We start from the raw sequence: 27,447 nt of genomic DNA on the forward strand, positions 1-27,447 counted from the left end.
GAAAAAAAATAATAAAATAAATTTATATTTTTAATATTATTCATCAATATATGTTTACTTACTTTGGTGCTATAACATTTGATGGAAGATCTAGTACACATCTTTGTCTTAATATGCCTTCCCAAAGTTGAACTCCAACGATACCAAAAATAAAAAATACGAAGAAACATAACAAAAGAACATTACCCAACATTGGCAATGTATCAAGTAATAACATGACTAATATTCGCATACCTATGAAATAAAAGAAAAAAAAAATTATTAAAAATTTAAAATCTAATCGGGCTTTAAACTTAAATTTTTAAATGAAAATTAAAAAGTAAGACAAGGGGTTTGATTACGAAAATTATAGAACCTAATCTTTACTTCTATTAAATTTCACATAAAAGATCAAACAATTAAAAACCTCCAACAAAAAGTAAAATCAAAGAAACGTCAGGAAACTCGGGAATAACAAGGCGGGAAGATTGAATGCCATCCCAGTTAAAATTCGGGAAAAAAATGAGGAACAACGACTTTAAGGCCTATTTTGGAGAGCATATATGTCATGAAGAAAGTGTTTCAAATGCGTACGTTTATATATACAAGAAGAGAAATATGAGGATAGTTTAGCCGAATACGAAAACTGCAGGTTTATCACACTGTTTTGGTATGTGTTACAACAAGTGGTATATACTTCGGAACAGAGTACGATAGAGAAGATATGAGGAAATTTTATGATCCATATAAAAAAGTAAAAAAATTAAAAAAACTTCTAATGCAGAATTCTAAAATTTTAATGCAGTTGTAAAGTATATATTACGATCTTACTATATTTTGCGGTATTCCTATGTTTATATAGCTATACATATTGCGGTTATTTATTTAACTTGGCGTTAGCGTATAATCTAATTGGGATCAATAATAAACCAATGGGTTTATGAAATAAAACATAACAATATCCGCTTTTTAAGAAAAATACTTGTGAGATTTCAGATACAAATATCTCATAAACCGTGTATTTTTACTTTCAGTTTTTTGGAAGGACAATATTGTAGGAGCGATATATGCACTGTTGTGACGTAATTTTATAATGTTAAAATTACTTATTCGCAATATTGATAACTCCGAGCTGATATTGCTGATAACTCCGAGCTAATTAGTGTAAGCTTGACCATCAGGATTAAGAGTCCCAATCTATAATTCTGCAACATCAAAAAAATTTAATAACTCTCTGACATATATAAGAAAAGTTGTAAACAAACTGGCAACTGGGCAACATGTGATAAAGGTAAACTTGAATACTGGAAAATTTTTTTAAAGTTTTTTTTAAAAAGTTTTCCAGATATTGCTCATTGATATGCAAATTTTCTAAAATTTTGTTTTTATAAACTTCTCAACCGTATAAAAAATATTTTAGTTTTTGAAGAAAATAATTCAATTTAAAAATTACAATTTATTTATCTATTTTGGCTCGAGTCACTTTATCACTTGAATTTTTCATTAAAATGCCATTTATAAAGAAAATTAAAATGCCAATCTTTTTTTTTTGCCCTATAAAAACTCAAAGAGTTGCAGTATGTATGTAGATTGGTATAAACTGTATTTTACAGAATTATATACGTACATACATATGCACCTACATTATATGCATGTAACAATAGTAAATGTAGTTCAAGAAAAGTTTTTTCTTTAAATTTTTTTAATAAACTTTATTTTATTTTCAATAAAACGTGTTTTACATATGAATTTTATTTAGGAATGCTTCTTCTTGAGTTTAAGTAAAAAATAGAATTTACTCATGAACACAAATATACATACATAGATATGTATATGTTTGGGTGTAATATGCATTATAATGTTGAGTTTGTTGTCTGTTGATTCATGTTGATTTGGCAAACGAAAAAAGAGCAACTTGTTGAATTTGAAATATTCTCTTTTTTTTTGTGCTTCCATTTTCAATTTTGTCTAAAATTTTTGTCTAAAATAAACGATTGTATTCTACTTATTTGCATTTTAGTATTCACACATGTATGTATGTATGTATATGTTTCATAAGGATTGTATATTGAGTTTTCTTTCTAGTATAATAGGTTTTGATGTTATAGAATATACGAATACAAGATTTAGGTTAGATATAGGTGTAGTAAAGTTTCTCACCCAATAAAATAAAATGGTACATTTTTTTTTATATTTTGCATTTTTTAACCACTTAAAAGAAAATTTACATAAGAATGTTAATTTAAGGCAAAAACTTTTTTTTTCAGTTTGTCAGTTTAGGTTCCTTAAATTGTTATAAGTGTGCTTGAAATTACGAAAAGTAAAATATGTATATGTATACAGGCTGAGTCTGATATATATACAACAACATATACTATTAGTTAGGGGTTCGAAAATGAGTAAAACTTTTGTTCCGGGCTGAGTATCAAATCTTAAGAGTTTCCGAATTCCAGGGTTTTTAACGAATTTTCACAAAATTTTTATTTATCCAAATGTTTTTGATTATAATTTTCGTTCAGAAAAAGATAGGAACTTCAAGCAAACAGTTTCTGAAAGGCGCAGCAAAGGGCTTCGAATAGATACTGTTCTTGATTCTGTATTTTATGTACCTTCGAAATACCAAGTATTCGAACTTTAGGGAAAATCAAATTCTTCGCGGGTTTTATTTTTTCAGTTTTTTCTAACTAGATAATTTCGAAAGAAATTTTTCGAAACCTTGAAATTTTTTTTATAGAATTTTTTCCAGCTTCTGAAAATTTAATTTATGTCCTTAAACATTAAAAAAATATTTTATGGTACAGAAGATATAGGACACCTTTGAGATGTGGCAGCCAGTCCGGAACAAAAGTTTTACCCATTTTCGATTCTCTAAGCAAAAGTATGTGCTTTGTGTAGAACTTTCTGAATCACCCTGTATATATGTATTTATAATGGTTGCATGTGTGTATGTATTCTGTGTTTATACCTAATTACATTTATGTTTGTATGTATAAATTATTCTTGAACTTTTATACGAAGATTTTAAAAGCCTATTTTGAATATAATGATGAATATCAGGAAACGCTTATAAAATACTTTAATTAGCTATGTGTATACGTATATGAATGTTATCATTATGATACTAATTAACAAAGTTGTTTTGTTGTTTCCTTTTATCTAAGAAAATATAAAATATCTTGGTACGAATTTTTGGTTATATAAAATACATATATATATGCACTAATATGTGTGTATATTGCTATTGGAGTTTATAATTTAAGTATAATTTTATTATGCTATACTCGCTTTTAATTTTTATTAAATTTGCGTATAATTTGTGTGTAGGAAAGAGGCCTACAGTTATAAAAAGTGATATTATACATTCATTAAACTTTTGTTGTGCATTAAATAAAGTTTGGATTCAAACAAATCACAAAGTTATGCCATGGTTATACCATACTTAAATTATCCAAATTATCATGGCATAATTAACAAATATAATAAATTTAATCTTGTTTTGTATAATATTCAAATGAATAAATTTGTTCAAATTTATAAGATTTATATATGTATGAATGTGTATGCTTAAAACCTAGGAAAATTATTTTTAAAATTTTATGTAAAATACAAATATAATAATACACAAAAAAAAAATTAAATCTGGATTTTGTCTCATAAGAAATTGGTTTCTATACTTGTACATATAAAGATAATTTTGATGAATATTAATTCAAAAATTTATAAGGAAAAAGTTTTGAAATGTTTAGATTTTAAAGTTTGTCGAATAAATGATGTCAAAGATATTCTCTTCTATGTCACTTTTATGTTACTAAAATTTTTTAAAGAAAAAACATGATTATATTCTCGATAATTCCTTAGTAATTTTATAGAGAGAAGAGTTAACATTTTTAATGTAATTCTTAACCCTATGGCACTTAACTTTCTCTTTTAAATTTGATTAGAAGGTTATGGTGAAATATTCATAACGACATAACGTAATTTTTTGTAAAAATAAATGATGTATTACTATCTAAATATTATTCATGAAGTGATTTCGAGACTAGAAAAATTAAAGTCAAAATGCTCAGAATCAGTAGAATAAAAATGTGGTAGTTCAAACTCATGCTTTGCAAAATGACGCAGATGGATTAAGATTTTAAAAGATATCTGTGTTCCAATAATACAAAACATTTATCAATATATTGTATCTATAATAAAGACTGTTAAAATTTTAGTCATTTCAGTTGTATTAGGGAAGAGAACTGTTCTGAAAATGAGACAAGGACTGGTAGAAATTTGGTAAACAGTCGGACAGATTAAAGGTCAGCCAGATAGATGAGTAGAAGAATGAATTTAAAGACGAATAGACCCACAGACAGACAGATACGAGTAGTATAAAGCTGAAAAGAACAGTTCTTCCAAAATTTTGATACAGACCAAGATTTAGTCAATGAAATTTTATTATTATAAAATATATACTAAGTCACATTTGTTTTTTCCGTAGAATACATTGAACAATTTGTTATTAAGAGATCTGTTCCAGACTTCCAATTATCCGTAACATCTATAAGTAAGATCTTGACAATATTGATTTAATGTAGCTTAAATTACATCAAAATGTATTTCTGTGGTATTTACAAGAAGATCTAAGTTCTTTAGGTATGTGATTCTTAAAATTAAAATTTTAGATTTAAAAATAAATTGAAAAAATTAAAAAGGTTTTTCAATTTATTTTTAGCGACTACGTTACTTATAATAGCAAAGGTTATACAATAGGAAAGGATACCTATGTAAGGTGTACAAAATTTAATAACGAGTTTTTATCGTAAACCAAAGAAATAATTTTTAGCAAGATATTTCGCCTGAAACAGGATTGATAAAAAATTTATAAGTGAGTTGCTTATTTATACATTTTGTTAATTAACTTGTGAGACAGGGTGGACTTTAAGAGCTAAATATGTACCAAGTGTCCATGTTACACTTTTGATAAGTTTTAACTTAATAATAAATTAATTTGCTTGATAATTGGCATTTCAATTTGGTTCACTAAGACCACGGGCCACTTGTTTTTTTTTGGGAAATTAAGTCCTTTTTCACATACCAATTACAGAAGCTTGTCAAGTACTCTTAAATAAATTTTCATTGTGTAAAATTACGTCACAATTTTGAAATATACTATACCATAACAAATTTGTTGCTCAAGTTTTAAAATTATTTTTACAATTATTGTTGGTGTTTAAAGTTTGCAATTCCTAATGAATTTAAATATTTTAAAATAATATTATTTTTATTTCCTAAAGGATTCAAACGCGCATTATTTTCATCGAATAAAATTTATTTTTGTCATAAACTTTATAAGATTAATAAACTTGAATATTATCCTTTTATACAAGAAACTTTATGATTCAATAATATTTATTTGAAAAGTTTGAATAATTCGCAGAATTTTCGAAATTTTTAAAATATTTGAAATAATTAAAAAAGTATTTTACTTATGATTTTTTTTATGTAAGCATGTACATACGATATAACAGTATAATTTATTGATAGATTTATCAATGTTAAAGGGAACATTAAAGAATAGTGCTTTGAATATTAAGATATTTTATAACTTTTTGGTATTGAATCAATTATACAGTAATTTTATATCATTGTGTACTATAATGTTATACTATAGTCAATATAATTAAAATAATTATGGTATTTAAAATTAATAATAAAAGAATTTGTACCGTTAGATAAATTAACTGTTAAGTAAAGCGATAATTTTGTGGGCTCATATTTCTGGTTTTAAAAAATATTATAGTTAATTTTATTTAATTTCTTTGGAACTCTTGGTTTTATTAAATTTGGTTGTTTGTGCATGCGAAGTTAAAGTGTTAAAAGAAAATAAAATATTCATTTATTTTTACTCGGGACACATTTAATTTAAATTCTTGTAAATAAATTTGTGTAAAGCTTCCTGTAGTTATAGAGTTCTTAAGAAATTATCTATAAGTGATAGTCAAATGTGGGTTGCTTTAACATTCAGTTTACAATCTAAAATCATAAATTTAAATTTTAACTTATAATTAAACTTTTCAAAATCATTGTAATGAAAAATCAAGATTGAATAAATTTTTCTTAAAAATTTGAATTCGGAGCTTTTGAGCTCTAAAATATTACAAATTTTTTATTTATTTTTTATAACCCTGCATATACATTTAATTTTAAGATATTCATACTTACTTGGTATTCTGTTAATTGCTCTCAATGGTCGTAATACACGTATTGTTCGTATTGCAGTTAAATTTAAATTTTCTACATGCATAACATATTCAAGTAATCCAGCAAAAACAATAAAACAGTCTAAACGATTCCATGAATCAGCTAAATATGTATTTTTCCCATAAATTCCCATAGCAACCATTTTAATTGACATCTCCAGTGCGAAAAATGCAAAGATTATATCATCAAACATCTAAAATGAAAATAAAATTTTTAATGTATATTATTGTTCCTAAGTGAAATAAGCAAAAAAAAAAAACATAAAGTATTTTTTAATGCATTTTATATGTTAATTTGTTATTATATAAGTGGTTATAAATTTTTCTATAGAAATAATTCAAAAAATATTTTAATATAGAAAAGTCCAGTGATAATCAGGATATTACACTGTCATACGCTGCAGGCAAACAATTTAAGTAATCTTAACTTTTTATTTTTAAGTGCATTGACAGGAAAAATTTATTAAAATGAGTGTCCACCAATCGATTGCGTATCCCAGGTAATGAAATGAGTTCAGAGGAGACGTTAGCTCCTTGCCCTTCTTTTCGGGTTTATATTTTTCTCCGATTGAATACACTTCTTAAACTTATGAAATTTTCCTTCAGGCCATGTAACAGTGTAAATGTCTTAAAAGTTTATAAAACTTTTGAATGCAAAGTCAAAATTTTTGAAATTTTTTTTCAAAATTGATTGTCTTTTAAACATTATTTACTCATAATTACTCGTACTATCGAGTTTCCACCACCCTATGGCACGAATAAAAAATTGAACAACGAAACTTTATAGATATCTACCAAAATGTAAATCTAATATCAAATTAAGATATTCAACAATACGAATTCAAATACTATTGAATAAATAAAATTGACGCAAGATTGAATTGATTTTAAATCGGATTTGAAATTGTTTGACAATTATCCATTACTCACGAACCGAACTAAGTTTGTTGCAAAACTAGTTTAACAGTTTTTTTGTTTTGTTTAAATATTGAAAATGTAATTTTTCGTGAGAATTATTTTCAGTATGTTGTAAAAACTTTTTTATATTTTCCATTGAATATTTGAAATTTTATAGAAATATTTGCAGGAACAGAAAAAAGTTTTAAATACTTATGGACTTTCTGAAAACAAACGTCAATTTAATTGTGCATTATGGCAAACTTATAACCTTGTAAAGTTCAATACAAGCTATAATATGCTGTAATCGTCGATTATAATACTTACAACTGTACTGTACCACAAGTGTATTGATTCAAAAATCTTTTCTAATTTCGGCTAAAAATGGAAATCAAGCAATAATTTTAAAATGTATTCTGAATTTGTTACAACACAAATTTTAGAATTTTTAAAATATATTTTAAATATAAGGTCTATGAAGTAATGTAATAAAATATTGCAGCAGATGAAAGAATTATATACGTGGTTCTTTGTATTTTCATACGACTGAAATTATAAAAATTATTAAAACGAAGAGAATTGAAGAACCATCCTGTGAGGGATCAGTTTTCAGTCTAACAGCGCAATTTCTATAGTTTTAAACTGAGCACAATTACATTAAATATGAATTATTCATGTCAAAAGTTTAAAAACTTTGAAATTGATTTATTGAATTTGTTTCCCACAAAATTGTGGTTGCATTGAAAATTTATGCTAAGCAAAAAATATATGCGTCGACTTGTAAAACATTTCCGTCTCTATTAACCCCTCTGTTTGAAACCATCACTGATTTAAAGTGATTTTAGAATAATACAAAATATTCGTTAGAACGCTCTTATGTTAATTTTTCTTCTAGTAAACACACCATTCTTGGTGAATTTTACCATTCTTCTTACTCTGTTAGTATTGATTTGGTTGCGATATATAATTGCAATGAGGTTTGTGTAACATTTTTAAATTTTGCCTATAGTTTTTTCTACTTTCAAAAGCAACATGTCTTAAATATATCCTTTAGAAAGTTGTAAGTGATGTGAAGACAAGGACTAATTCTATACGCAACATATATAACATGTCTAAGATTTAATTTTAATAAGTTTATTTACAAGGTAATGTATTTAACGTATGTACATATATAAAAGTATGTATAGAGGTTTGTAAGCAAAGTACATGCTTATACTTGTTATTTTTATGCCAATGTCTACAATGTAGAAATATTTATATAAAATGTTCATTGTAGCTCAAGGATATATGGATTATTTGGATGTTTTATTATTCATTGTGTATGTATGTACATTTATCTATTCATTCATTCTTATTTAAACAGGTGCCTCTATTTTATTTTATAAATAAATATGTATGTTTATATAATAAGGTAAAACATTATGTTTTAACATATACATAAGGTGTATTCGTATGTGTATAAATGTATATCTAAATATTGTTTACATATGGTATGTTTCAATGAAAAACCATGAAACCTACTGTTTTGTGAGTTTAAATTCATTATAATTTAGATTTTAATTGGAGTTTAATAAAGAAAAATTTTCTTTAATTAAATCAGTGACTTTAGATGATATCAATATAATTTAATCATTGTATAATTATAAAGTTTATTAGGTGTATATACATATATACTATGCATATATATATGAGGGTATATGTATACAACATTTAAATGATAATTTTAGCTAATGTATCCTTAAGTTGAATTAAGTTATGTCAACATGTTAACATGCAAGAATATAAAATTTTTTAATCAATAAAAACATGGAATTTTGAAGGATTCATTTACATATTCTCACATATTTATACATATTATATACATACGTATACACAATAATGATGTTAATATGTAATATATTTTAATTCGACTATAAAATGGCATTTCCCTAATTAAAATTATATTGTAATTTATTTTAAAACCCTAATTTTTTCAAGGACACACAAATTTGTACTTCATAGATGAGGGATTAATAAAATTAAATATAGACTTGATATTGGACAAGATCGTTAATCTTGATACAAATTTTAATTCTATGTATACCTATGATAATTAATTATTCAATTATCAGAAAAGAGAAAAATTAACATATCAGAAATTTTATATATGTTCAACAAACTTGCTCTGCACATTGTTCTAATGATAAACTGATGCTAAGAATTTTGAAAAAATATTTGTATTACATTAACCGAAATGGAAGAATTCTATTCTGTGCCTAGAATAAGTAGTCCATTCTCGGGAACAGAAAAGAATCGAAGTCTAACAGAAAAACGTATGCATTATTGAGTAGCTCTTTCAACTTTCTAATTTTATATGTGTCAATGTTATAGATATATGTAAATGCTGGGTGAAATTGTTAATATTATTAATTATTTTTTTTGATTTGCGAAATATTAAATGATTTTTTAATTATTATAGAACACACTTAATTCAATTTTAAAAAAAAATTTTCTTTAAGATATTTGTTTTAAAAATGTTAACTTACCTGCAATATTTTACATCTATTCGATTCACATCTATCATCTACACACGGCTGGTACATTCCTAAAGTTATGCAATTCAATAATATAACTAGTATTGATATTCTTTCAAACCACGTGTTTATTGAAAATTAAAAATTTTAATTAAGGAAAATTTTCTTTAATTTTTTTTAAATCAATTTTTAAAAAATAATTTAAATAAAGAAAAGATAAATAGTAAATTTATGCAATATAGTTTCAAGTTTAAATTACTATAATCTGAAAAGTTTAATTAAATTTACACACTTTTAGATCGAAATTTATTCGGAGGCAAATTGTTATTAATTATGAAAAAATGTTAAAAACAATTTTTACCACTGTGTATATAGCATGATTCAGCAACAAGTTAGAAACCATATATCATCGGTTAGAGGGTCAAAAATGAAAGTTTTGGTCGATATGCAGCGTCAAATCGGATCCATTTCCGTAAACACGCAAGTATAATAAACAGGATTTCTTCGTATGAACGTATAAAAAATAAATATTTATATGATTGTGTGTACAGTGTTAATATTTTTTAAATTTTAAATTTTGAGTACTTTGCTTCATAGACTTTTCATTACAAAACACCAGTTGTAGAATGTGATTTTTTCATAAAAATACAAATTATGTCTAATTAAAGTTAAAAAAATGTGTGCGTAGTTTGCGACTTCAATAAGGCTTTGGTTTACAAGAGATAACATTTATAATTTATAAAATTATAAAAGTGCATGTAGAATAATAAAAAAAATAAAAACAATAATAATAAATTTTTGTATTGATTACGATTTCAATTGAAAAGTATGCGATAAAAATGCAAATTTTTACTTGCAGTACGTGTTTATTAGCAATAAAAGGAAGTTTCAATGAATTTTCAATTAATTTGAAAACATGTTGACGGAAAACAAAATGTTTCGAATGATAACGATCTTCTTACAGTTTTCCAGAACAAATTTTAAAAAAGTGCTTATTAGTTTCATTCTGTCCGTCCGTCTGTTCGTGCCTCTGTTTACAAAACTTCTACATCCTTTGAGATAGAACATTTTTTACAAAAATAAAATTTTATACAAAAATAGATCCTTAACAAGAACTTAAAGAAAATTTCTACAGCTGTTTCTACACCTAGAAGTTATATAGTGCCAAAAAAGCAATTTTTGTCTATTTATCGTAACGATAACATTTTTTAAGTTGAATTTGCAATTGAAAATTAACAAAGTTGGGTCAAACCAATTGTTTGTATTTTAACACTTTTACCTTCAACAAGTGAAAATACCGCTTTTAAATATAGTCTGTCTATACCAACCACACTATGAAAATTATTTTCATTCATAAACGATACTGGGATTGGATATATTTAGGATAAACAATTTATGCAGTCTTTGAAATAAAATAAAAATTAATATAAACAGGGGTTAACATAATGCTCGATCTTAAGGGTTGATTCCGTGAGTTAAGAAAAATAATTGTGCTTTTTAATGTCATGGAATTTACCGTTAGCTTCTTGTTATAGCAATTTGAAAAAGCTTTCGGTTTCGGATATATAAGGTGTCAAAAATTCAAATTTTACAAATTTCAAGTGCTGATAACTTGAGAGGGGGTGGAGATGCAAAAAAAAATTTTCTTCCCAATTATCGCTTCAAATTCTTAAAATTTAAATTTTCAGCAGCCTATATTTCCAACTGTAAACTTTCCCAATTTTCTATAAAAGTGAAAAGGTAAGGGTAAATGCCATGTCACTAAAGAGTATAATTATTTATCAACAATTAAACCATTCTTTCAATTTCTTCTTTGCTCATCCCAAATGTATGCAATAAATTAATATATTTTTGTATGAGAATAAAATTTATTTAAAAAATGTAAAATGGACCGTTATTAAAAGCAGTAAATTTAATTATTTAAGAAAAGAGTGCTATTTTAAAAATCATTGGTTTAACCAAATTTTAGTTTTTATTTGTAACCAATTCAAAAATTTTATGGTTAGTACAAAGAACAAGCGATTGCATGAACTGTTATTATATAATTTAAATTAGTTCAATAAATTTGAATAAATTTGGAATTTAAAGTTAACAAAGATTCATTTTGTATTTGCAGTGAAGGTTTATTGAATTAAATTAATTATTATGAATATTAGCATTTTATAATAAATTTATTTAACATTTTATTTATTTAACGGGTTAAAATTACCGGTTGTGTTGTTTCAATGAAATATTTTATTAATAAAACCGAATTGTATTCTCAAAAACTATTAGTATTTTTAAAATTTTATAGTTTTTTTATCCGACTCAAGCACTTTAAAATAATGGTCTTAGCCAATTTAACAAGAGCTAATTTAATACAAGTACAATAAATAAATTCAAAAAACAAATGCTGTAATTGGAATAGTAAATGCGACAAGTTTTTGTTAATTTCAATAATCTCGAAATAGCGGTTCAATAAACTGCTTTATAATTTTGAAATAACTTAACTTTACCAAAGAAACTATTGAGTTTACAATACTGAAATTTCATTTACAAGCAATACGACATAGAGTAATAGAATACAATTATAGTAACAGGGTTATTAATATTGTAAATGTCTGAATCTTTATCATTTTTAAACATAATTTTATAATTATACCATAAATCTATTTGGGCACATGGAATGTTGGTAATGTAATGTGGTGGTATGTGAATGGTAGTACATGATCATTATGTGAAACTGTATGAATTCTAATGATAATTGGCATATGACTTCAATAGCCGTTTAAAAGCATATTAGATAATATTCATATATTACAATAATTTAACGCATAGTTACTTTATGAACAAGGGGTAATTTACCAACTACCATTTAAAGTGACTTTAGTTTAGATGGTATTTATCATAAGAGTTATCATAAGAGTTCATATGGTATCGTATCCATGAATTGTTGTTACATTTATGGTATAATCGAAAATTATTAATTTCTTCAGAGAAGGCGGAAACAATTCGAATTGAAATTCAAATATTAAAGTTAAATTTTTGAATTCAATATATAAAAATAGAGCTATATTAATTCTGCTATAATAAAATTATTATAAAGCATTTGCCGGTCGTTTCGTCGGTGAAACGATTGCAAATTTAAGGAAAAAAACAAAATTTTAAAAATGATTAGACCAGATTTATTTTTCTAATTCCTTATTTTGAATATTTTGTTCATGAATTTCCAATTAATTAAATATAAAAGGAATAAAGTAAATGTGCTTTCAAAATTAATTTAAAAATTGCTAAAATATTTACAATTGATATTTAAAAACTTTGTTAATTTTTTTCAAAAAAAATTTTTTAAATAATATTTTCGATTATCCTTGACATTGTTTCAAAAACGTTCTTGTGTATGCAATTATATAAAAAATATTATTAAACTTATAAACAACGCTTAAAATTTCAAGTTCGTTATAAATCATCTGGTTCAATGAATACACTTTTATATTTGTATTTGTGTATGTATAATTGTATTAAAAGATAATACTAAAAATGTTGATTTTAGTGTCCTTTAAATTTTTTTCACAGTAATTTCTTTTTTCTCGGAATTTTTCAATGTTAAAGATGAAGAAGAAAATGAAATAAAATGAGAAAGGAAGAGCAAAGAAAAACGTCAAGTCTTTTATATTTTTTCTAAAGTGTCGTTTAAATTTTATTTTCTTTTTCTTAATTTCTGAATACTTGTGTTATAATACGGGTGATGCTCGGAATTTTGAAAGAAATAATCTCGAAAATACATGCAAGTATTTTTAAAAACTAATTTAGAATTAAGAATTTGATTTTGAAATAAATTTAAAAAGAAAAATACATGCATATTGAGAAGTGCCAGCCTCACAACGTCCTGGCACAGGAAATATGCACAGTTAGCAATAAGGGTAGAGAGACGCACAGTTAACAATAAATAAATTTATGATAAATTGTTCAGATTAAATTTCATTTTTGCTTTTAAATTAAATTTGCCTTAAATATTTTCAGAATATCTTTTTGAACACATATTTTCTACTATTTTTCGGAGCTTATTTAGTAGGAATTATTCCTTATTTATTAACATTTTGAAAAACATTGTATTTACCCTCCTAATAAATTGGAATAAGCAAAAATATATAATTTTAAAGAGTTTGAATTTTAATAATGGTTCCAAAAGTACATTGTGGCTATCAATGTCGCAATTCAATAAAATCGTAAAACCATTTCAAATGGAGTTTCAATGGTTAAAATTTTTTTGATGACTTAAACTTAATGCGAAAATATTCTATCTTTACTAATTTGATTTATAAATCTTTTTAATCGTCATGTAAAACTGAAAATTATAAAGCAGTAATTAATCTTCAATTAAGTGACCCACGATTAATATTTAGATGCTATTTAAAGAATATCAAGACGGTTTAACGTAAATACAGTGAGAATATTAAGTAAAATATCTAATTGTAGTTTTGGATGATTTTTATGATGGTATTTCAAACCCACCCAATTCATTACAAGTGTACACATAAACACTCTAAGCAAAAAATCATTCTAAGGTAAAAACAGAAAAAAAAATCCTTTTACATTAAGATATAAAATTTCTTTGTAACATTAAGTAGAAAAGGAAGAAGAAGAAGACAGTTAAATGTCCTTCAATGAAAAAAAAAGGGAGGAAAAGAATGCAAGAAAATTATAAAGAAATCAAAAATCCTTTGAAAGAGAAACCATTTTACAAGAAAAGTAAAATTTTTTGTGTTCACATTTTAGAGTAAAATGTTTAAAAAATTAATATTAGAAAAAAAAAGTATTATTTAACAACTGAATTGTGTCTAAAATATCCTTCAACGTTTTTGTAACGAACTTTCTGTTAGGCAAAAAAATTTGAGTCTTGATCTGAAAATTAATTTTTTTTTTCAAATAAAAATTTACAACAATTTTTACGAATTAAGACTAAGTTTTAACATTAAAGAGCAGTAATTTGTGTTATGACGATTCGGATTACTGAAAGAAGCATTTTCTTCTGGGGCTAATACAAAAAGAAAAGTAAAAGTTTCAACTCCAACATACATTTACTCTAATAACATTTTATTATTGCATGTATTGCTATTATATCAAGTTTTTGGGTAATATTTCTAAATTTATCTTTCGGCAGTGTTAGGAAATTGGCAGATAGCCTACTATATAATAAAAATTACGACGAGTATAAAATATTATTCACTATGTAATTTTTCATTGTAGAAGAACATTAGCATACGTTTGATACTTTAAATGTTCAGTAAAGAAGTTGAAGGCCACATATTTAAAGACGATATAATAAAAAATTTAAATATTCCAAAATTTGATGAAAATATTATTCCTATTTAAATAGTTTATTAACCAATTATTCTTATTTACTGTTATTTAATGCAATTAAGAAACGTGTCAAATAAATTCAGTTATATGTGAATAAGTTCTACAATTAATATTCTACAAAATATCCATTTAATATTCTAAAATTAATTCATAATATTTTTCTCGTTAATATTTTTTACAATAATAAAGGGCTTTAACAAGTACAAGCGAACTTAAAAGGGTTTTATACAAACTCATAACTTATCTACCATTATAAATACTGAAGGATTTTACTATAGGTTATATTACTATCGATTTGCACAATGTGGGAACCTCACAGAAGGAGGCTCTTTAAAATTTTAGGAGGTAAATGTATAATATGGTGAAAAATAGTTAAATGATAATTTAGACTATTCGATTAATCATCTAGATTCTATTAGTTTATCAAATGTCTTTGAAAAATTGTTATGAACAACGTTTTAGTTTTATGAGCAGACACTAATTTTCAAGTTGTATTTGAAGTACTGGCTTTTGTAAGATGCCATTATCTGGGACCACTGAATCGGTGCAATACCCAAAAAATATTTTACAAAATTTAATTGGAAATGATTAAATTCCTAACCTTTATTTATTATAAAATATTTCTAAAATATTTATTTATAAGATCTCTTTATATCCTTTAGTTTGGTTGGTTGGTTGGTTAGAGTGGCCGGTGCGACCCGACTGGCCAACACCCCAATTAGCACTGACGTGCCGTTTTGCTACCACCGCCTCGTGAAACCCGGTTGTCAAAGTACGTTGGTCCAGGGCCAGCGATCAGAGCCACCCCGTTCTTTTAAGGAACTTATTTACGTCCCCGATACTTTTACTAGAAATGTTCCCCAGTTCCATTATGTCCGTTTCCCCAAATGACAACAACCTGGCCCTTTGAAGAGCCGGACACTCGCAGAGATAGTGAAAAAGCGTCTCTTTTTTGTCTATCTCCCGACAACTGGGGCATGACGTATTAAAGGGAATTCCCAGCCTAGCTGCATGATCCCCCACAGGCCAATGCCCCGTGTACACAGCCACTAACTTAGCTATGTCCGGTCGAGGCATCGCCAGGAGGCTCATTGATTTCTTATGGTCGTATTTCGGCCACGTCTTCCTAGCCGTTGCACATGTGCTCAGGCACTTATCCTTTAGTTTACTTTAATGAATTTTTTTACGGTTTCCTACAAAAGATAATATGGTTCTTCTTTAAAATGTTTCCAATTTGTTAAATTATTAACACAATTTTAAGTAATATAGAATTGTGTTCTGAACTGGAAATAATAATTGGTGTGGCATATGCTGTAAAACTCATTTTGATTTGAAATAAATCCGATTAACAAAGAAAACAAAAAATTTATGTCAAAAGTTAAAAATTTGATTTTGTTTAAAGAATGCTATCAAAATGTTAAAGGTTATTGAAAAAGTTGTTGCTTTAAAGCTATTGAATACTTGAATTTAAGTTTTATGATTTAAGTATTTGTTTTAGTATTATAAATTTATTAATTATTTTATTGATTTTGCAATGTTTTCTAACTTACTATACTATACTTAATTTAATATTAGAAAATTAAACTTTATAGAAAATTGCATACTTACAGGTGTTGTGAAATTGAAATGCAATATGAATTCAAAAGTTAAAAAAAATTATTGAGACTTTCATTTGTATAATTTGAATCTTATGCCAATTTTAAAAATTTTAAAAATCTATATTTAATTATTTTCGGAAGACGTTAACTAAAATACTCAACTATCCCACGTAGTAAAAAATCAATACTAAATTTAATGACAATATTATAAAATTCTATGAGAGTGTAATGTGAATGGGTATAGAGTGCAATGTGGAGGGAGCATGTGATAAACTATTTTCTTCTGATGGAATAAATTGTTTGTTAATGGCTAAGATTTGTTAAAATAGTTTTATGCCTAAAAGAAAACCAATCTTAAAAATTTTAAAATAAAAACGGGCTAAGGTTACCAAAAATTTCTTTCTAAGGTAATTGAAAATTTTTAAAACAATTGTCTTCTATGTCTGCATGTTTGTTTACAAAATTTTTCAATTTCTTCCAATTTTATTAGAAATGACGCTTCTGAGTTTTCATTAATAGGTTTTTTCTTCTTAATTATTAGTGTGAACACGAAAGGGTTAAAAATATTTTAAAATTTAAATTTTTAAATTTTGTTTTTGCCTAATGTGATGGTTTTCAAGTTAAATTGATTTTTGCCCACAAAATATTTATAACATTTATATACATAAACCGATACATATACATGGAAAAAGAGAGCCCATTATGGAGAGTCCAATTGAATATATGTGTTTATATACTCGTATACACAGACGTTCAAAGGAAAGACCTTTTTTTTTGAATAAATTATGCTCATCCCTTTACAAAATTGTGAATATTTATGTATTTGACATTTTGACACCGATTTAATCAATTAATTATAATTGATTTGTGCTGCATAATTTTAGTGAATCACCATTCATTAACAAATTAATGTATTCACATATACTTAAACAAATTATAAAAAATTAAATTAACAAAAAATATTTGCTTCGTTGAATTTATTCTATTTATATAGAAGTATTGAAAGCAAAATACCTAGTATTGGTTTACATACGGTTATTATTTTAGAATAATTTGAATAATTTTCACTTTGTTATGTTTGGGGCGAATAAATTTGTGTTAACATGGTGATAAATAAAATGTATAAATAAATTTCAATAAATGTGCATAATAAACCTACATAAATAAATCTTGTATTTTATCATGAATTTGTAATTTAATATTTTAGAATTTCAATTTATCATAAATCAGTTTTTATTTTTTATTTTGTATTGATTTCAGATTTGCTGAATTTGCTTGGATAAATTAACAAAAAAAAAACGTAATGAATTTTAGTTATAATCAACTTGTTTAAGAAAGCGGCTCCAGTATTTTTATAAATTGTTAATCAATACAGCAAAATTGTCCAATTCAATTTATTATGGTTTTTTTTTTAGTAGTAATTATTATACATAAAAAGATTATGATAAATTGAAGTAAAGTCTTCGGAAAATTCTTTAAAACAGATTTAATTCATTGAAAAGATTCGCTAGTTAACAGATAATTAACAGAGGACAGAGAATTTATAAGCATTTATTATTTTGGTTAAAACAAAAATAATACCGCGCTGATACTGCCAGAAAATTGCTGTAAATTTTGTAAGGATAACCTAAAATAAATTTTAAAATTAATTTATTTTCATAAATGACGATTAATTCTCCCTTATCCTTATGTGATGCTCAAAGTGGACTTTTATTCAAAATATTTTAAAATTGTTCATTGTATTGCGTAAAATAATTGGAAATCTTGAAAAAGGAAACACCTAAACACAACTAATCGTGCCAAAATTTAAATTTGAACAAAATGAAATGATTTCACTCTCGAGGAATTACATTTGTAGATTTAAACGTAGTTTCAACACGTGCTAAAATATTTCGGAATATCGCCACTTTTATAAATTTTTGATACATAGGCAAATTTTTGAACTCTAGTTTTGAATATTTTACAATGATTGTCATAATAATATTCTGCATATTATGTGAAAATCACTGACAAGCTCTAATGTACTATTGTGTAAATTTGGATACTCTGAAATTTTGTTTTGTGTAAGTTAACACATGCACCTATAGTATTCAATAATATTTTATTTTTCAAATTTGATTAGGTTGCAATATTTTTGTTATTCAATTTAGCATACGATAAATTTGTTATTAAAACTGATTTTTTATGTTAAACGCACACGATATTTGAAATTGCTTAATATGGAATATTTTTATTATAAATAGCTTGTAATTATTAAAGAAAAGTCAGAATAAAGATAACATTAAACCTTAAACGTTCCTTTTTATTCAAACACTGTGAACTAAGCCATTAATATTTCTAAGGTGAGGCTGCCTTAGACATAGTGCAATTTTGAATAAGAACTTACAGGAACTATTAACTATTCAAACACTGTGAACCAAGCCATTATTATTTCTAAGATGAGGCTGCCTTAGACACAGTGCAATTTTAAATAAGAACTTACAGGAATTATTAACTATTCAAACACTGTGAACCAAGCCATTATTATTTCTAAGATGAGGCTGCCTTAGACACAGTGTAATTTTGAATAAGAACCCACAGGAACTAATAACTTGTATTAGATTAAAGAAACATTATTTTCGTTTTGAATTTTATAAAAACTACTAAGTTAATTAAAATTTTCAGAATCTTGTCTTGAAACTTAAAAATTTAGATCTTTAAAAAAAATTTGTTTCTTCATATCATTTGAGAAATATTCCATTTTTCAATTTTTGAGTTATTGAATCCAAATTGAATGAGTTTAATAACTCATGCTAATAAGTTTTGCGACATATAACAATGATTTACTCAAGTGACGATTTGTGGGTGCTAAAATAATGTAATTAGATTTTTAGTTAACGAAAAATTAGGCGAGTTATTCCAATTTCAAGTTTTATACGAATATACCGATCAATTTATATTATTTTAATTAATAATTTATATAATAGTATAATTATATTAATTAATTAAAATATAGTATTGAAATTGTGGTCATTAACATTAAAATATTTTTTGCTGATTGATAATTTATTATTTTCGTTGTAAGCTACCCAACCAGCATGAAAATTTAGTTCTATTCTAGATACATTTTAGTCTCTATTCTAGATACATTTCCTCTACTTCGAGAATTTCATTAACCTACAGTTTGGATTCTAAATATAATTACTTAATATTATTTTTAGATTTTTTATAAAGAAAACCATAACTAATTCTTCTTTTGCATAAATCTCTTAAGCAGACCACCTGTACAGGATGTAATTAAGGAAATTTAGAAGATAATAATTAAGAGGTACGCCCAGAACATTATTATGAATTTTTTTCTCTTCATTCTCAATGTTTTTTCTTAGCTTTCTAGATTGTTTCGAAAACAATTGAAAGACTCTACTAATTTTAAGTTATAAATTTATTTTCTAATGAACTCTATAAAGAAAAATAATAGAGTTTAAAAAATATAAAATACTATACCTCCATTTGATCTCCATATATATGGAATATATATGAACATATAATATATAATGTCTGTTGAAAAAACCTCTCTGTAAATCTGTATAAATGTTTATATACGTTCATACATACATAATTATTAAAGGCCACTTCAGTAATAAAATAATAACCTAACCTTTTAATAATCCCATTATAAACTCTATCAAATATGCATTAAGAATGAAGGAACTCAAAAAAATAAAAAAAATAAATGAAAATTTTAAAATCAACGAAGCTGAAAAAGAAAATCAGGAAATTTTCTTTCCATCTTCCATTATTATGCCTAAGATTGGAGGATTCTCTTGAGAGAACTCCTTTTTTTTTTATTTCTTTCCTTTCACTTATTTTGTTTTGTTCATTTTTTTTTTTTTTGAAATTGTTAATTTGAAGTTCAAAAGAGAAAGAAAATAAGATAAAATAAACGGAGGATACAAAAATTTATGTTGTGTGTATGTAAGAAAGGTAACAAATCCTTTTTATATTTTATTTCAAAAATAAAAAAAAAAGAAAAAGGCCTACGATGAAAGCCTGTGTTGTTTTAAATCTTTTCAATATGTTAACGCTATATCTAATATTTTTTATTTATACATACATTCATACATATATTTATGGGTACATATTTGAAATTTTTTATTGAAAATATTGGCTGTAGTTTATTAGAGCAATTTCCATAAGGATTTATATTGCACATACTCGAACTTTAGGCAACTTAAAATTCGTGTTTTAAATCTTTAGAATAAAATTTATTTTGTTTAAAAATATTTATGAATACCTTTTCTTATACGTATATTTTTTATATATATATATATGTTAATTTTTTCTTAAAATGGCCGCTAACTTTTGAGTTTTAAGTTATTTTTGTGTGTTAAATTTATATACTCTTATATTTATGTATATGTGAATGTAATACATTAATATTAAATAGATTTTAAAGGTTAAATATAAAAATTGAAAAATTTTTATTTTTATCACATTCTAATCTGTTTTTTGTTTTTTTCCTTAACTTTTGATTTATTCTTAATGTATTTTAAATTGAAAATGAATTTTTTTTTTGAAGATATCGAATGAAAGTAATCTACTAAATTGAATTTTAATTGAAATTAAAAGAAGTTTTATAATATTTTTATTATAATAAAATTCTTAAAGATATCTAATGAAATATGCTTGCATAATGTGAAAAATTAAATTTCTGGTATGGCTTTTACCAGTACTAATATGAGAATTTTGTAAATATTTGTTGATGTCTTGTTCTCCTGTAATTAAAAATAATTAAATTGAAAAATTAAACTTTTGCTGTTAAAATAAACCAAAACTCTTAAGAGTCAACTTTCTCTTTAATTTAAAAATGTTTTTCAATTCAACGAATTACGTAGTACATATATAGTAAGAAATAGTTTAATAAAGCAAATAGTAATAAATAAAGCAATTGGTTAAATTTTACTTAAAAGTATGCAATTTTTCCTAAAATTAAATATCTAAAATTTCTTTGTTGTTTAGAAAATAGTCATGTGATAATTTTGTTTTGATAAAAACTTTAATGAAAGATTCTATTTTAGTGGGTATTCATCGCAATTTTCATCGTGATAATATCATATTACTATACAAAGCAATCCTAAACAAATTCTACCCCATTATTTTCAGTTCATATATGCATATGTATTTAAAAATGAATAGATGTGGTGTGTGTATCCTTTATGCATTCCGATCAGCAAAAGAGTTTGGGAAATCGTTTATTCTAGTTTTTGAAGCAGCTCGTTGTTTTTGGACTTTGCTTTTATTTCTTATGAAGAGAAAAATTGATAAAGAGGCAACTAGTTGTTGATAGGGAAGCCCCAAAATAACCGAAAATTTTTAACATTTTTAAAATTTTAGATATTTACTTTTTACTCTTTATTCTCGACCGTAATTATACAATAATTGATTCTTTTAAGTAAGGTTTTTTTTTTTTTTTTTTTTTTTTTTCCTTTGTTCACTTCTAGAAGGAGCATAGGGCTAGTGCATGATTTCTCATGCACTAGTTTCATAGCGTCATAGGGTTTAACTAGGTAGGTGACTAGCCTGCCGTAGTTTTTATTTATATATTAATTATTTAAGGTTATTAATATTTACTATTTAATTTTCTTAGTTTTTTTTTTTTAATATCGAATATTAGGAATATTTGAAAAATACTTGTATAATATTTTTATTAGTATTGTATATTAAGTTATAATAATATTGAATATAATTTTTATAGTGACCTGACCGGGGTTTGAACCCGAAACCCTTCGGTTAAAGGACCGGTGCCATAACCACTGCACCAATGGTCAGATCTTTTAAGTAAGGTACTCAATAGTTTATCATGTGTTTTAACCAAGACGTAAAGGTTTTACTCATAATACACCTTTTTCAAACGGCTTATTTGGTTATTGCTTCTCTAATATTATATAGAATGATGAATGACAGAAAATGCAGAAAATTTTTTATAAAATTTACGAGATTTTTGTTAAATTTAAAATTAATATTAATAATTCTTTTAAATCTCCAAGAAGACCTGCAATACAAATAAATTTTTCTGGCTATTGGTAACCATAATGCGTTATTAACTATATATAGCAAAAAAAACATAGTAGTAACGAGCACCCTTTTATAAATATATAGCGCAGCAAAATACGGTCATACTTTCATTTGTCATACTTTCATATGTCATACTTTCCTCCTTCCTTCGATGAAAAAAAAACAAATTAATTTTGTTCAAATTACAAAGTTTAAAATCAAAACCATTGTAACAAATAACTAAAAATAATTTATTTTAAAGAGTAACAACTTTTAGTTAGAAATATTTTTTTTTAATTATTTTCAATATTGTTAACTAAATTGTCTAAATTTATTATAATTCTGTACTTGAATTGAATTTCCGCTCAATTACCGCTTAAATTTTCGCCACATTGTTATCACATCAATTCTGCATAAATTAAAAATTTTACAAATTTTTATTCAAGTTAACAATTGTGTATGTTTGTGTGTGCATCATTATGTATACATATTTTATATTTTCAACTCATAGTTATTTAATCCTTTAAGCCTTTTGTTTTGTTTTTATTCTTTGGGCTTTTATATGAATTAAAAAGGACGAAATTATAATAATCACAATTAAAACAATGAGGTGAATTTTTAAAAACGTGCTAAAAATTAAAAATACCATCATTGTACATTTATATATATATATATATATATAATATATATGCATACATATATCAATATATTTACTTGTATTTTTTAATTTTCATAATATTACACATATCGTGTGTAGATGCATGTATTTTTATGTGTACAGTAAAAGTATAAAAGATTTGTCATAGCGGGTATATTTTTAGGCAAAAATTTTGCAGTTATAAAAATTTTTTATATGTATTGTCATTTATACATGTGTATGTATTTGTACTTTATTAACAAAAGGATATCCTCATCCGGGTTTTTAAATTCACAATATACAGCGAATAAAGTAAAGAAACAAAAAAATGAAAATGAATTGTTCTACTTTAGAGTAAATAGGGGCAAAATATGAGATTTTTTTATGAATGTGTATGCGTGTATGATTAGCAAAAAAGTTTTATTTTTATTCTCAGCTAATTATAATTTACTATGCATTCACAATTTTATGGTTTTATGCAGTTTAAAATAAGAAAGAATTAATGTAGGATGTGATTTAGGTATTCATATGAGAATTTATTATTCAAGATTTACAAATTTTTTAATAAGCAACGAATAATTGTTTATAAGAATAAAGCCCCCTAAATAAAAGTGTTAAAAATGATTATTTGAATCGAATGTCTCTTTTGTTTGAAAAAAAAACAAAAAACTTTTATTAAAGGGAAGGAAGGGTCAAGGGCTTAAATTTTGTTTTAAATCAATAAACCGCATTTGAAAATAAGTTTAAGTGAAAGGGGGAAGGGAACCAGGAATAAAAAAAATCTATATAATTTTTTTTTGTTTTTTCGGTCTTTTTTTGATGTTAAAAAAGGTCAGTTCACTTCAAAATAAAAGTGAAACTTAAATGTTAATTGGGGTTTTTACCTTTTTTATTTTCTCAAGTTTCGTGGGATTATTAAAATGCAAATTTTTGAAATATCACGGAACTATGAAAAATTTAATTAATAAAAAACTAAAAATACTTTACTAGGTTTTTAGAAATTTCTTGATGAATTTTATTTTATTTTTTTAATGACAAATAATTCTACTCTTTGCCATTTATGAAGGCTAATTTTTATTTAGAAAATATTAATTATCTCGTTCAAATTCAAAATGCTAAAATTTTTGTTAAAAAAGAAAATTTTGAGTATTCTTGATGAAAACTTCATTTCTTTTAAAAATTTTTAATTATTTTAGTTTATTTTCGGTGTAGATTTAAGTTTAGACTCGAGATATAGCTATTTTAATTGTTAAATTTATTAAATTTACATTTTGAAATATTGAAGCCGGTTTTTCAGTTTCAGATACTAAAAATTAACAAATCAATACGAGACACATAGGGTGTTCAATATAATGGATTTGCAAGCTTTCATATTTTTAATGAGAAAATTTGATTTTGGCATCTCACAACCGCTGTAATTTACACTAGTTTCATTGACAAACAAAATATAAAGAATAAATTTTAAGAAATCTCCGTTGATTATTTCTTTAGATACGATCAAAAATGTGAAATTAGTTTTAGTAATAGTTTCAATTCACATTGAATTTCGCTAAAAGTTCATTCAATTTCACTACAATCCAAAATGAAACATGAGCCCAAATTGAAGAACAGTTGAAAAAATTATTAAATACAGAAAACTATAGACTATTATTTCGCAACTTTATGAGATTTTATAATTTCATAAATTTGTACATTAATAACTATGAAAAATATCACAATTTTTAACAATTTGTTAGGGCAATTGAGACGAAATTAAAACGTGTTACATGAATTTTATTGCAATTTTATTGAATTTTATACTTCCGAAGATAACACCCAAATATGAAATTGTACATTTCCAAAACAAAATGAAAGGCTTGTACTGCTATTAACTAAAACAATTCATATAAGACAATTGAGTGCAAATTTGTTTACATACTCTGAGAAAAGGAGTATATCAACAATTTTTCTCTAACTATTGCGGTAGGTAAGAAAACAAAAGCAGATGGATTTTAAATGGTGGTACTTTGTACGTCTACTAAAAAGATAAAGGGTTATTTTTCCGTAGTGCTCTTTGTAATGTTTCCTTTTCATGATAAACTCTTGTTTTACAACAAATCGTATATATAAAAAATTTTTATACTTCTTTTGTGTTTATTTCCATGGCAAAAAGCTTTATTCTTAAAAGAATGAAAATATCATCTTCCATAATCTTATGATCTTATAAAAATATATGCAGTTTAAAATGAATTTTATATATGAATTTAAATTCATCTTGTTGGTTCTTCATCCATTCATATAATATTTTACAAGAGACAATGAGGTCTCTTCAATATCATGAAGGAAACATTATAAAAATGTCATTTTCAGTGACATTATATTAATTTGCTAATTGGTTTAAGTCCGAAACGAGAATAAATATATTTGACCGTGTTAACTCTGAAATTCCTGTACGAATTTTTAATGTTGGAGATATTGATCATACAGTTTCATACAACCTCTTGCTTTTGGTATAGTAATATTTTATACATATATGGTAGTTACCGTATAAAACAATACAATCTAAAAGAGTTTTACAAAATTCCTGTGTTCAACATTTCAGCTTTGTAGCCTTAATAGTTTATGGCCTGCGAACAAACAGCTTATAAAGGTGTATGGCAGCTACCAGAAGGAGCCAAGAAACTTCGACGATTTTTACCAAACAAAATAGCTCTAATAATATATTCGCTTGTGCGAGATATCAATACCATAGCTTCTATAATTTCTGAAAACAGCCAAATAAATTTTAAAGTTGAATCGCAACTACCTGTGCCAGTGAATCAGTCGTATCCAATTTAGATAGGGTTCTGGCATTTATTATAATAAATCATTTATGATAATTTGGTGAGTTTAGCTCAATTAGTTTCTGAGTTATCGTTGGGACATATGGACATTCGTACGGACGTTTGGGCGGGCAACGGACAGTCAAAGCTAAATCGACTTAGAGTTCAAAGACATATATTTGAGTCTATATTTTAGACCATAAGTTCGTCTGGGTATAATGTTTATAAAGTTTAACTAAGTTTATTTTGCTAAATGAAATTGCCATTTGCCAAAGTCCTTAAATTTTCAGACCTCACATATTAATTCTCCTAATAAGTAACAAGGTAAAATTTATTATACAATTCTGTTATTACAAATGAATAAACTAGTTTTTGGTCAAAGTTATTCTCTTTTAATATGTTCTATAGTTGGAATATCGAAAAAAAATTGCGAATTTCTTTGTGTTTATAATAAAGTAAAATTAGCTATAGCCGAACATTATATTTGTAGATATTTCGAATAGCATTTTAAATTTAAAAACGTAAAAGATTTTCAAAACAACTATAAAACGTTGACGTGGAAAAAAAGCACAATGGTTTAGTATATATCACAGCATGATTATCCGGCTATATACGTATATATAGTTTGAAACAATAAATATATATGAATATATACTTGTGTTTATAATTTACAATTTATTGAATTTGTATCAAAATATTTAGTTATTTTTATTGAATCATAAAGTTATTTATAAAACTCTTGCAAATAATAATGCATTTTTCTATCATATTATAGGAATAGCTTATTTTATATAATTAGCTAGGTATCTATTTGATATTAGAACAGAAAATTTCAATTTTAATATGATTATTCAAGGTTAAAAGTTTGTTTTTTATTTATAGGCCAATTTTGTAAAATGTTTTATTCAATATGTGAAATAAAGACTGCCTTTTTAGTTTTAAAAAGAAAGAAAAATGGAGCTCACAGCCGTAATTATATAAATTAAATTCATAGGACTCAAGAATAATTTTCGATTATTTAGTTGAAATCAATAACAATTTTCAAGTTAACATCGCCAAGCTCAGTAAAATTATGTGAATCTAGAGTACCTTCTATTTGCAGTAGCTGGATAAGACAATGTTTAAAAATGATTCACAATTACTTACTCTAAAAAAAAGAAAATGAAAATTATTTCTACTCCTCTAAAGCCTTTGATTTAGAAAAAAATGCTTGTTGAAAATCTTTTCCTACATATGGGGGCAAACATTGGTAGCCCAATATACATTTCTCCATCATCATACATTACAGAAATGCATCCATCATAGTAGGTAAATTGAAAATTTTTCAAGAAATCCAATTGTAGCTCTATCAGCTTGGATAATTTCGATTTGCCATTGAATCAATTTGATCAGACATTAAAA

The 27,447-nt window shown here is 25.1% G+C and overlaps 1 protein-coding gene across 8 annotated transcripts in view; it reads right to left on the reverse strand.

Moving 5' to 3' along the window:
• The window catches only part of LOC129617143 (uncharacterized), a 109,348-nt gene that overhangs the window by 70,526 nt on the left and 11,375 nt on the right, over nt 1-27,447 (reverse strand). For all 8 annotated transcript variants that reach the window (XM_055532795.1, XM_055532749.1, XM_055532834.1 and 5 more), the window contains exons 2-4: nt 9,647-9,758; nt 6,187-6,418; nt 63-234 (exon numbers count right to left, since the gene is read on the reverse strand). In XM_055532795.1, the coding sequence (XP_055388770.1) occupies nt 63-234; nt 6,187-6,418; nt 9,647-9,758 (516 nt within the window). The remainder of the gene's footprint in view (nt 1-62; nt 235-6,186; nt 6,419-9,646; nt 9,759-27,447) is intronic.

The sequence above is a fragment of the Condylostylus longicornis genome, unplaced genomic scaffold (assembly GCF_029603195.1).
Source record: "Condylostylus longicornis isolate FDR11 unplaced genomic scaffold, ASM2960319v2 ptg000001l, whole genome shotgun sequence".
Classification (NCBI taxonomy): Eukaryota; Metazoa; Arthropoda; class Insecta; order Diptera; family Dolichopodidae; genus Condylostylus; species Condylostylus longicornis.